The sequence below is a fragment of the Mixophyes fleayi genome, chromosome 3 (genome assembly GCF_038048845.1).
Source record: "Mixophyes fleayi isolate aMixFle1 chromosome 3, aMixFle1.hap1, whole genome shotgun sequence".
Classification (NCBI taxonomy): domain Eukaryota; kingdom Metazoa; phylum Chordata; class Amphibia; order Anura; family Limnodynastidae; genus Mixophyes; species Mixophyes fleayi.
This window is the reverse complement of record NC_134404.1, coordinates 74,399,029-74,411,224: the sequence shown is the minus strand read 5'-3', so window position 1 is coordinate 74,411,224 and position 12,196 is coordinate 74,399,029. Positions and strand designations below refer to the sequence as shown.

The 12,196-nt window shown below is 40.0% G+C and overlaps 1 protein-coding gene and 1 long non-coding RNA gene across 3 annotated transcripts in view; both read left to right on the top strand.

The window, feature by feature from the left end:
- The window catches only part of WDR33 (WD repeat domain 33), a 63,596-nt gene extending 55,321 nt beyond the window's left edge, over positions 1–8,275 (top strand). The window contains exons 18-22 of one of the 2 annotated variants that reach the window (XM_075201825.1): positions 2,507–2,900; positions 3,486–3,640; positions 3,870–3,950; positions 5,102–5,308; positions 5,736–8,275. In XM_075201825.1, coding sequence (XP_075057926.1) covers positions 2,507–2,900; positions 3,486–3,640; positions 3,870–3,950; positions 5,102–5,308; positions 5,736–5,938 — 1,040 coding nt within the window. In that variant the 3' untranslated portion in view covers positions 5,939–8,275. Of the gene's footprint in view, positions 1–2,506; positions 2,901–3,476; positions 3,641–3,869; positions 3,951–5,101; positions 5,309–5,735 lie in introns of both variants that reach the window. The other variant, XM_075201824.1, reaches the window with a different exon arrangement.
- The window catches only part of LOC142143738 (uncharacterized), a 713,023-nt gene that overhangs the window by 584,218 nt on the left and 116,609 nt on the right, over positions 1–12,196 (top strand). The gene's annotated exons all lie outside the window — the stretch shown is intronic.

The window sequence follows — 12,196 nt, the reverse complement described above, 5'->3', positions numbered from 1 at the left end:
AATATCTCTGACCGTCAAACAGACCTCTATACACTTCTGCATGAATGTCCTGGGTTGATAGTATTGATTTTAGAGGCGGTCCAGTTGCTCAGTTTCATGCATGGCAGTTCCAGCTGGAACTTCTCTCAAAATGGAATAGATCCCACCTAAACCTTTCCAGTTAGGTTCCATCTTTCTCCTCGAGTCAGTCACTCCTTTGGGGACTTCAGATGGACAATCTCTACAAGGGTCGCCTATTTTCGATCTGGGATTGGACTTTGATTACAATGGATGCCAGCCTTTGAGATTGGGGTGCCATCTGTCTTCACATCCGGTTTCAGGGTCTTTGGACTTTGGAAAAATCCAAGCTTCCTAATGTTTTGGAAATGAGAGCTGTGTTCCTCGTTCTGATCAGTGCAGAATGTTTGCTGCAGAGAAGGGCGGTGAAGATAGTTGTGCAATGTCAAGGTGGTGGCATACCTCAATCAACAGGAGTCAAGAGTCCTTTAGCCATGCGAGACGCACACAAGATCCTTCAGTGGGTCGATACTCATGTTTGGATCATCGTGGCAATTTTTATTGCAGGGGTAGTAAATTCGAAGGCCGACTTTACCATGCAGACTCTGCATCCGAGCAAATGGTGCCTCTATCCAGAGGTGTTTTTCGCAAATTGGTGGACAGTTGAAGTCAACCAGATGTCGACCTAACAGTCGCCTCTGTTGAACCATCTCCCAGGCCAGAGGTCCTCTGGCTGTCTTAGTAGACATCATGTCCGTTCCTTGGCGGCGCCGCTTAGTTTACCTGTTCCCAACGTTAACCTTGAATCCTAGGGTCTTAAAGATGGTAAAGACAGAGGGTGTTTCGGTCATTCTAGTGGCGCCGGATTAGTCTCAGTTCTCTACGTTCTCTAGATGTGGTCTGAGCTTTGCGTACATATGTGCGTAGGACCCAAGATGTGCGCAAGACTGAAGACCTTTTGATCCTCTATGATGCATACACGAGAGGCTGGCTAGTCTCTAAGGTTACTTTTGCTCTGTGGACTATGTCTGTAATCTGTTAGGCTTATAGTGGGGCTGGGAAGATAATCCAGATAATCTTAGGGCTCCCTCCATGAGGTCGGTAAGTTCTTCCTGGGTGGCACAGCATGGTGTTTCAACTGAACAGCTGTGTAAGTCGGTCACGTGGTCCTCAATCAAACATTTTCTCTGTTTTACATGTTTCATGTGCTTGCATCTGGGGATGCAAGTTTTGAGAGAAAGATGCTTTGCACCTTTACTTCTGAGCATTGACACCAGTGATGACGGCTTTGTGATGTCCCTGGTCTCCCCCCATGTAAAATCCATTTCTCTAAGTCCAATGTGGAATACCTGGCACCCACCCTTGACGCTCAGCTTTTTTCTTTTGTGTGTTGCCCTTCACTCCTTTAATGTTTGTGCACAGATATATTTTAGATTAAAAGGAGAGAGTTGGAGGGAAAGCAATTTTTCGGATGGGATTTTTAATTTTTTTTACTCTGTTGTTCATCTTTCATAGATTTTATATATATCATATTTACACATACATATACACTTTACACATGCCTATATATACACTTTACACATACCTATCTACTATATAAATGCCTAGTGGCGTGTGTGGAAAAAAAAAACTAGCTGCAGCGCCACCTGCTTGGCAGAGTTATACACTGACCTATATATTTCTTGAAGGAGAAGTGACAGTTGGGAGTGGTTGGTGGTTGCCGGGGGTGACAGTGGGGAGTTTTTAACACCTTAAGTAGCTTGATGAAGGATGTGGCGATGAAGAATGAGGTGATGGAGAAAAATGATGGAGGTGGTGACATGTGGACAAAACCACGTTAAAAAAGGGCGCTTGCGTCGGGAAGTAACGCTCTTCCCCTAAGGAGGCCTGGGCTAGGCCCAAATGCATGACAAGAACCTTTTTAACACCTTAAGTAGCTTGATTTGACTAGAATGCATGAGTATCATGCACGGGTTAACTTGTATATACATATACACACTGAACAAGGAATAAAAAAAAAAAAAAGACACAAGAAAACAGCCATGGGTAGGCTAAAGATAAAGCTCATTGCCTACCAATAACTGTATTTTTACATCCATAAAATGCATCGCAAGAACAGGGTCAGTAGTTACGTTTATGTGCTTAAATAATACAAAAAGAATAATTGAATTCAAATGATTTTGGGTCATATTTTGTTACAAGTTAATAACTTTTCAGCTGATTGTTTCAATACATCTTTATCAGTATTCTTTTATACATGACCAAGAGTCCTGCATCCCATCTATAGCACAATGTGAACTACTTTAGATTACAGCACATAATTGACTATGTTTTGTAATAGGACTTTTTGTTGTTTTGATACTTGTTCAATGTCAGAGGGGGGGGGGGGTATTCATATATTTGTCACAGATCTCTGAAGCTGCAGTAATTACGTCATCAACTGTAAAGTTAGAGTATTTCTGTCCATTGAGTCACACGTCTATATCTGCTGTACTTGCTTTACTTGTAGGTGACGTGCGTGGCCCTACAAACCATCCGCCGGAGCGGAGACGTGAGCCAAGTCCATTCCGAGGAGGGCAGGAGTGGATCGATTCAAGAGATAATAGAGGACCACCTGACAGGAGAGGTCCACACTCTGAGGTACTTGAACGACCCGATGATTACCATCAGGATGATCGCTATGGGCCTCGAGGGCGTGAGTTTGATGGGAGAGGTGGAGGTCCTGCATTACAGGATGACAAGTGGAGGCGTGGTGGTTCTGGTCCTCCGTTTCCCCCCAATCACAGAGATTTTCCTGATCGAGAGAGTAGAGATTCAAATCGATGGGAAGGCAGGAGACACCCCGAGGAGCAATATCCCAGAGATTCTGAGGATCTGAGGTTTCGGGGACAAAGAGATGAAAAGTAAGTTGAGTGCTTTGCAGAGAGTGAATATTTGTTACATACAACTTTAAAATTGGTTGTTATAGTACATATGTTTTTTGCTGATCTGAAATGACAGTGAGCAAGACAACTTCATGTGGACCACTTTTTACCATATGCACAAAACGTATAACCCATAGCAACTAATTGGATTATGTAACTTTAATAAGACAGCACATTTTTCTTGTACACTATAATTCATACTTGTCCACTATGTGTTCTTTGCGTTCCACCATTGTCGCTTGGACATGCAACATGATTAGAGTCACTAAAATATTCTCTGGGGACTTCAAGCCAAGCAAGCCACCATAGCATTTTATAGTATGTTTTATACATGTGAAGCATGAGATACTGCCTTGATATCACATTTATTATATCCATATTTTAGTTACACTTTTTTATTTAATTATGTTATAAAATGTGTACTATATAATAATTTTGACCCCCATTAGTTCCCCTTTTTATTGGGTCATGCAAACCTCTCTTATTATTAGTCAGATTTTTCTATTTTTAAATATTTTGTGTCGCTACACTGTTTGCTTTCATGCTTCAATTCAGTTTCCGTAGGACCGGGCCCCCAAGACATGAGGGACGTAGTTCCCGAGGAAGGGAAGGATTCCCTAATTCAGAAGAATTGGGTCCTGATGAGAATTATGATTTAAAGGATGAATCTGGTAGAGGGCGAGATTCTGGCAGAGGGCGAGGCCGTGGTTCTCATAGAGGTGAGAACTAGTAAAACACATGGAGATGGATCATATGACTTCTCCATTTTTATTTACTTTTAGCTTTGTAGGCATGGCTTTGGTTGTAGGCTCTTCTTTAGCAACTTGTGATTCATGCACTCCTTCCTTTAAATTGGATCAAAATTATTTGCTAGAATTTTTTTTTAGATCACAATATATAAGACAGTATTAATTCCTTAAGAGCAGCTTTTGATGTTGTGTATTGCAGAAGGGAGGAAAGGACTTCTTCCCACTCCGGAACAGTTCTCTAGCTCAGATCGTGGGCCTAGCCACCAATCCCGGGATCCAGGTAAGTCTTTTTCTCTACTGTCCATTGCATTGTCATGGTCATTGTCATGACTTTCTGTGAATCAAATTATTCTTCACTCGAGTTGAATTGAGGAAGAAGGTAAATTGATTAGGTGCATGGTGGAATGATGTGAACTAGCTGGAGTAGGTATTGAGAGTGGGGAGGAACAATTTATTCAAGTTTGCAGGACAGTGGAAGAGGTGGATGCTTCTTTGCTGTCCCAAGGCTGGGGTAAGGAGTTTGCATTTGCAGCTTGCCTATACGTTCCCTTGCCCTGACCGGTTGAGATATTTGTTTTTGTATATAACCTTATTATTTACCTCACAGCAAATCAATCAAGCTGGACAACAAGGATGTCCAAAATGTACAGATCCAAATGTTGGGTGTTGAGGTCTAGAGACTGGATCACATGTGGCCTGTAACAGCATTAGATGTCCTCTAGTCTGCTGACTGTATTTACTGGTATGCCTGAAAATAATCCTGAGTAGATATTTTCAGACATACCGATCGTTTGGTGCCACACATTATGTTAAATTGAGATAAACTGACTAATATGTTAGTAACATTACTGTTACTAGATTACCAGTTACTAAATTCTCTTTTCCCGCCTTGTGTACATTTTATAGGAGTGGTATTAATTGTCTCCACTCAGACATGTTTTTTCAGTAGCACACAGTAGAAAATGATGGTAAATGGATGCTCACTGCCATATAGTAGTATAACTTAATCATTTTATAGTAGTGCACATTAAGGATTATTGTACATTTGCCCACTGTTGGGGTTCATTATTTATTACTACTACTGTTCCCAATGTACAGGGGTCTCTGTAGAGCCTCCATATTTTCATATGAGTCTTACTACAAAATTTAGAGGGGATACTGGTAGTTTTTGGAGTCTCTTATATTAATAGTTAAGGTATGCAGTTGGGTCAGCTGACATGATTGAAGTGTAGAATGCGCATTAACCTCCTAATCATGTATTAACAGTGCCACAAAGTGCATTTTATTAATTTAATACGTGTTCAATCCAAGCTATTTGTCCATCCATGTCAGGGACACACTTTGTATACATTTTGTTTCAGTTTCTGGTTATCTCCCACAATGCCCTGTTATTTTTATTCCACTCTTATTCCTCTTATTTTTCCTGTTCAGGTCCTGATCATTTCCCGGACAGCCCTGGTGGAGACATCCCAACTCCAGATAGTCATTCACCTGCCAGCAGAGAACGTTCCTCTTCTTTGCAAGGTATGGACATGGCTTCTTTACCACCACGCAAGAGACCCTGGCATGACGGGCCTGGAACCCCTGATCTCAGAGACATGGATCCATCAGGAGGCCCACTTGATGAACCTGGGAAAGGTAAATATAAATTGTACTCATTCCTACTTGTGTTCAGGATAGCTTTAAGCATACCACCCCAACTTTTGATTTTTGGTATCGGAAAAGCATGGACAGTCTGTGGCCTTGGTCACCCTTCACAGGGTATGATCACATAGGGACGTGTCAGTCTCCCCTGGTGCTTACTCAGCATCTCCGAAGCATGTAAAGGCACTTGTGTGACATCCTTGGGGTCAGGATATGATATCAATTGGGGTATGGTCAGATAATAAAATATGGGAGGCAAAAGGATAGTAGGCGCACGGTGCCTTAGTTGAAAACCTTTTATTGTTCCCAAAGTGTGCACCCTGTATTTCAATTTCCACTTTAATATTTATCTGAAGTTAATTGTATTTTTGTATTTGATTGTAACTCCTCTTCCCTTCCTTCCCCCTCAACCATGACACAGGACGTGAAATTGCGGCACCTTCATCCAGGTCACAAAGACTTAGCCGTTCCAGCTCCCAAGAACATGAAGAGGGCTCATCTAGGGGTACTCGAGGCAACTGGGGACGAGGGGGCTCTGGAACAAACAGCAATATGAACTCCAGTCAGTGGAGAGGGGGTACTCGCGGTAGCGGAAGTAGCAGTGGAGGTGGGAGAAATCGATAAGGTCAAATGAAAACATCCTTCCTGTTCCCAAGTCCATATTGGACCAAATTTAATGGAACTTTTAGTGGATAACTACAGCATCAATGCTGAAGAGAGCTGTGTTTGTGGCTCTGAGCATTTTATAAGCGCTCGGACACTGGAAGCATTGTCGATGACTACTTCAGAGAACAAACGAACCAACCATATTTGTTTTCCCTTCTTTCTGTTAAGTTCTTTTTCACTGGTGTTGAAGTCCACGTGACTATCACTGCCCGTCCTTCCCTCAAGAGACGGGAGTTATAAAACAAATATTTGTGTACAGTTTGTCAGTAATTGAGTTGTTGCTTTTTTTGTATGAAATGCTGAATGTAACATGTTCCACAAATAACTGGGGGACAAGGAAAAAACGGAATCCACTAAAATTTATTTACCTTCTTGGGATGAAAGCTGGGTTGTTTGCGTGTACATTTACCTTCTTGGGATGAAAGCTGGGTTGTTTGCGTGTACATTTAAGTATTCTTGCTTATGTATCCATATACAGTATTCTAATTATAACCAACAAATGTGATTTTAGAGTATGGATGGGGTCTGGTAAAGACCAATTACTTTAATTTTCTGATCCCCTGACTGATACAGTAACAAGTGGTAAATATAAAATTAAAATATTAGATCCTGTGGTTTGGAGCAAAATAGTTCTAATACAGTAGAACTAATGTAAAAATGCACTTACCCATCCATCGCTTTCTCTTAGTGATTATTCCCCAGCATTAACCAAAGAAATGTGTGATTTTGTATAGTTGACTGGCAGCTATTTAGCTATTTTCCTAAATGCAGATGATTGATTTCCAGGTCTTGGATCATTTTATATATTTGTATTTTGGAGGAGGACAGCCTGTCCACGTCTTTCCCATAGACTACTTCTATTGAGCTTTATGAGAGACCCTCTGCCAGTGCAATCAGCTGCCAGCTTTTAGTAATGAAAGGGGTGGGGCTTTAGTTAAGTTAATTTTCTCTTTTTAAGCTGTTCAATTGATCCTCCACTTTTTTTTTTTTTTTGTTTCCTCTGGCCAAAGTTAGAAGCCTAGATGTTACCCTCCTCTGTTCTAATCTAGTCAGGGGTATACTTTACACCTGTCCTGCTATGGCTTATCTGTTCCCAAGGCTCAATAACTGCATGTTTTCTGAATCTCCTCCCAGGAGCCCAGGTGAGTATATTGCTTGTGTGAGGAAATCTAGAGGTGAAACTTAACGACAGGTTTGAGTACAACTGCTACACATTGGGGTTTGTCAATGCCAGTCCTCCGGTACGTCAAACAGTTCATACTTTACGAATCTCCTGTATCATGCTCAAGTGAATAAATAACTTTGTCTTGGATGGTAATTATCCCATCTGTTGTCCCAGAGAGAATTCTCCAAATATGGCTTTTTAAAGGTGACAAGATTACCACAGTTCTAAAAATATCTGTTCTATAAAGCATTCCTCATCCTTTCATACCGGATTCAGCTTTTATGTGGTATTATACATTGAATACTTATTGACTTAATTGAAAAACAATATCAATATCTCTCCTATTGTTTTTTTTTTGCCTATGTACAAAGTATTTTGATGAGTTACAGATTTTCCTACCCAGGAAGCAAGTGGTCATCTCTAACGCCTATCGTGTGTAACACAGACAGTGCATTTAATATAAAGTTCCCATTATATCCTCTGTGTGACACTCTAGGGGTTGTAAACTAATCAGTTTTCATAAATGCCATTTGCTTGATGCAGGTGTACTTTAGAAGCATTAGGATTCTACGTACGTGTGTGCTTTTGTGTTTTTTCTCATTGAATTCCAGAAAGAGACAGACACTTTTGTTTTTATTTTAACTTGGATTTGGATAGAAGTGTGTGTGTGTTGCCCAGTACTCTGTTCTTTTCCCTTCTCTGGCATTATCATGAAAAGTGCAGTGATGTGCTTACTTTTATAGGCTCTGCTGAATTTTCTTTGAGTAATATGGTAGTTAAGGGAAAATCTTTCCTCTTGTATATCAAAACTGTTATGTATTTCCATTTCACTTTACCCCAACATGACTTGTTTATAGCCTTTGGGCATAACAGCTCCTGCTCTGTAGAGGAACAGACATTTGACAAGCCAAACCTTTTATGTGGATATTAGGATCCCTAGCATTAGTGGATTCTTGCTATTTTTCAACTAACTTTATGTGCTCCCCTTGTGTCCATAAACTGATCTATTTCTCTACCTTTGTTTCATTTCATAAAGCATTTTTGCCTTGCACTTTGTCATTTATCTTTGTGCCTGTATGTTCAACCTGTTCTGTTTCTCTTTGCCGCCTCTAGCTTACAGATGTGCACTCCATTGAAAAACAAAAAAACTCCCTGAAAATAACATTTATAACTTTATAGTGCAGTATTCTTGGAACAATAGGCTAAAATGGAATGAAACTCATGAGTGTTGGTCAGTCTAGCCTGACTTTGGATAAGACAACCCTGCTCCCAGGATATTAATCCTCCTGGATAGGATCAGCTGCCATTTGTAATTGCTCTCAAGTGGTTCAAGGAAATTGACAAACATGTAAATAGATCAAATGTAATTTATTAAAATAAAATGTAAGTATATGATACCAATAGTTCAAATGTTTCAGGAATACTAAAGGTATGTAAAGCAAGGTATAAATGAAATAAACCCCCACAACAAGATGTGTTTTAAATCTATAGGAGGGGCGTGGGTTGTGTTACGTCTCAATATTGGTCGAATCTCAGGTGAGTGTTTAATTGAAGTTTTGGTTAATGCTAAGGAGAAGTGTTACATTTAGCACTTGTCATAAATAGTCATCCTTCTAAAGGACATGAATGAGGCTATTCTCCAATAGTGTGCTACATAACAATATATATATATAAATTTATTTTTTTTAAAATTAGAAGCACTTACTTTTTCACAGACCCTAATATAAAATTCTATGAAATATTATATAATCAAGAAACTAACATTGTAATAATAGGTCACATGTATGTGTGTGTGTGTGTGTATATGTAAATGTATGTATATAAATAATATAAATATATATATATATATATATATATATATATATATATATATAATGTGTGTGTCACTGTATATAAAATATCTTGAATAGCAAAATAAATAGTGCAATTTTTTTTTAAAAAAATAAACCTGTCAGATTTGGAAAATAACATCACTGCCCATTTGGAATCAGAACACACACACACACGCACACAGTATGTATGCATACATTTTGGAAAAAAATAAAATAAATATATATATTCATCTTCCCCAATTAATAATGATATGTATATATTTTATTTCACATTTTTTTGTGCTTAGAAAGCATTTTAAGAAATCTGATTCCCTGCAGCTCTAAGAATGACTATTTGCCCCTGGCTTCATGCGCTTTCTTGGGGCCACATGTTGCAGTATGGGGTAGATTGCCCGTGTAATATTGTAGCTTGTGTGTTTAGCATAAGAGCTGTTATTTTGCAGAGCTGTTGCATTAAAGCACAAAGCAGTATTGGCTGCCTGTTCTATTGTAATGGATATAATATCATTATCATATAATATTTTAGAAAGACAAGAAGTTAACCCTTCTCAAGCAACATGCATTTCACATTACTTTTATGCAATAACGTTTACATGGTTATCCTTTCCTTGGCAGAGGTGCTCTCAAACAACATCTAAATCTCTTTTTCTGTAGTCTGTTTGTGTATGAATGCAGTGCTGCCAAAAAGGTTTTCCTTGAAATTTTCAATGCTTGCAAAATAAAGGCTTAATAAGCTACAGCGTTTCTAAAGTAGCAGAAGTAACCAAATAAACCCTTACAGATCTATTGCATTTACATGTGTGAAGGATATCCCGGATTGTCATCTAGGTTCACAAAGTAAAATTTCCCAGTGTTTCTTAATAATCCTTTTTATAGTCTGAGAATCCAATGAATAAGTGGTATTAAAGTACAGCTGAGGGACTGTTGGTTTTGGTCCATAAGGTAAGTGGATTATTCTGGGATAGCCATGTTTTTTAAAGTGTTGTTTAAATCAATACCCAGTGTCTTGAGCCTATAAAAATGGGACTTGAAAAATAGGACTACAGGTAAAATAAGGGTAAGAAGATAGAGAACAAGGAATTTATAGAATTAGATTTCCTATAGATGGGGATTTTTATTTGTTCTAAATATAATGTTCTATTATTATTATTATTAATTTTTATTTATAGGGCGCCACAAGGTGTCTGTAGCGCCGTACAGGGACAAACGAGTTACAATACAAGTTGAGACAGCACAGTACAGTAAGCACAGTAACTCGGTAAGCTCAATGCACAGCTAGAGAGGGCGGGGGGAGGGAGGATCCGCAAACAACGGGGCCCAAGAAGGAAGGCGCGGAAGACAGGGACACCCCCAGAGGGGGGAGGGGGGAGGAGGGAGTGAGAGGGGGTGGAGGGCCTTCGAGGAGGGTTAAGTAGCTGGTGAGCAGCGTTAGAAGTGGTGGAAACAGGAGGAGAGATGGCCCTGCTCAGAGGAGCGTACAATCTAAGGGGAGGGGTGGACAGAGAGAGAGACGCAGGGGAGAGTAGGTGGACGGAGGCAGAGAAGGGGGAGAGGCAGAAGATAAGGTAGGAAGTTAAATGGGAGACTGAAAGGCTTTAAAAAAAAGGTGGGTTTTTAAACCCTGTTTGAAACTGGACAGATTAGGGGAAGTTCTGATGGAGGGAGGGAGCTTGTTCCAGTGGAGGGGGGCAGCGCGGGCGAAGTCTTGGATATGTGCGTGGGAGGAGGTTATAAGGGGGGAAGAGAGGCGACGGTCAGAGGCCGAGCGGAGAGGGCGGGATGGAGCATGAATAGAGAGGAGGGTGGAGATGTAGGGCGCAGTGGAGTTGGCGAGGGCCTTGTATATGAGGAGCTTAAAGAGGATTCTGAAGGGGAATGGGAGCCAGTGAAGGGCTAGGTAGAGGGGGGGAGACAGAAGAGGAGTGGCGAGAAAGGAAAATAAGTCTAGCGGCAGCGTTAAGAACAGATCGAAGGGGAGCGAGATGAGTGGGGGAGGCCAGTGAGGAGGAGGTTGCAGTAGTCCAGGTGGGGGAGATGATCAGAGAGTGGATAAGACATTTATCCACTCATTTATCAAGACATTTCTATCCAAAAACTTATTTCAGCTTCCGTCCCAATACTTTTTGATTAAAATTTCCTAATTAATAGATGGTGTTAATTCATTTGGCTATCAACATTGAGAGTATAGAATAGATTGTCACCCCTACAGATTGAGCTTTAATAAAAACAGATTGTTTGGATTATAATGTGTGTGGTCAGCTTTAGGGAGAGGATGCATAGAGGAATACATTACTTTGCTAAATTATGTAAATGAATGCGCAGTTTGCCTGGAATATGTAAGGAAACAGAGTTCATGCATTCTTACTGACCAGAGTAGGTTCTGCTCTTTGGTGCTTTTCCTGGCACTCTGACTGTGAATGCACAACACCATTGTAGCATGTTAAACTGTGATTGAATGTTATCTTCCCACCAGTTTGAAAAGAAGTTGCATGATAACCTATTGGCCCACCTCAGGCAGGTGTTGTGATCTCATAATGTGATCGGACACTTTTCCACAGAGTTAGTTTGCAGCAGTTTGTAGCACTTCAAGATGTCACAAAAGCCCTGAGGAATTAACATTATCAGCAGTGTTCCTTTTCTGAGTTATATCTCACGAGATTTACTATATGGTGTAGTGTTCGTGACCCTACTGTACTGTAATTCTACATTAACCCCTGTGGAGATATTATTTATTTTAAAATAATCTTGAAATTTACATTTCAATAATCCAAAACACTTTTTAGTGTTGTTAATTTGGGAAGGGATGAGATATAACTAGGCCAGACTTGCACCCCACCCTTCCTTTACTTGAAAAGATCCAATTAAAGTAATTTATTTTATAAGCAACAAATCAATTTGCCTAATCTTGTTTAAATGCATTTTATAGGTTCAAGCTTTTGCCTCTTTCCAGTAGTGGAGAAGGAAGAATTATGGGGATATTATCATGTAAATGACCGCTTTGATATATACAGTTTCAGTTCCACCAGGCCCTCTGTTCATAAAGCAAGGTACCTTATTGAGCTGTGGGGGATGTGATGTGGTTAATCATGTGACTTCACAGTTTTAGCATGTCGCAGAAGAATGAGATCATTCTAAGGTTATGGTTGCACTAAATACACCTTAACGGTACACTACTCAAAAATGTGTTTGTTGCTAGTACAGGGTAAACTGTTTCAAATA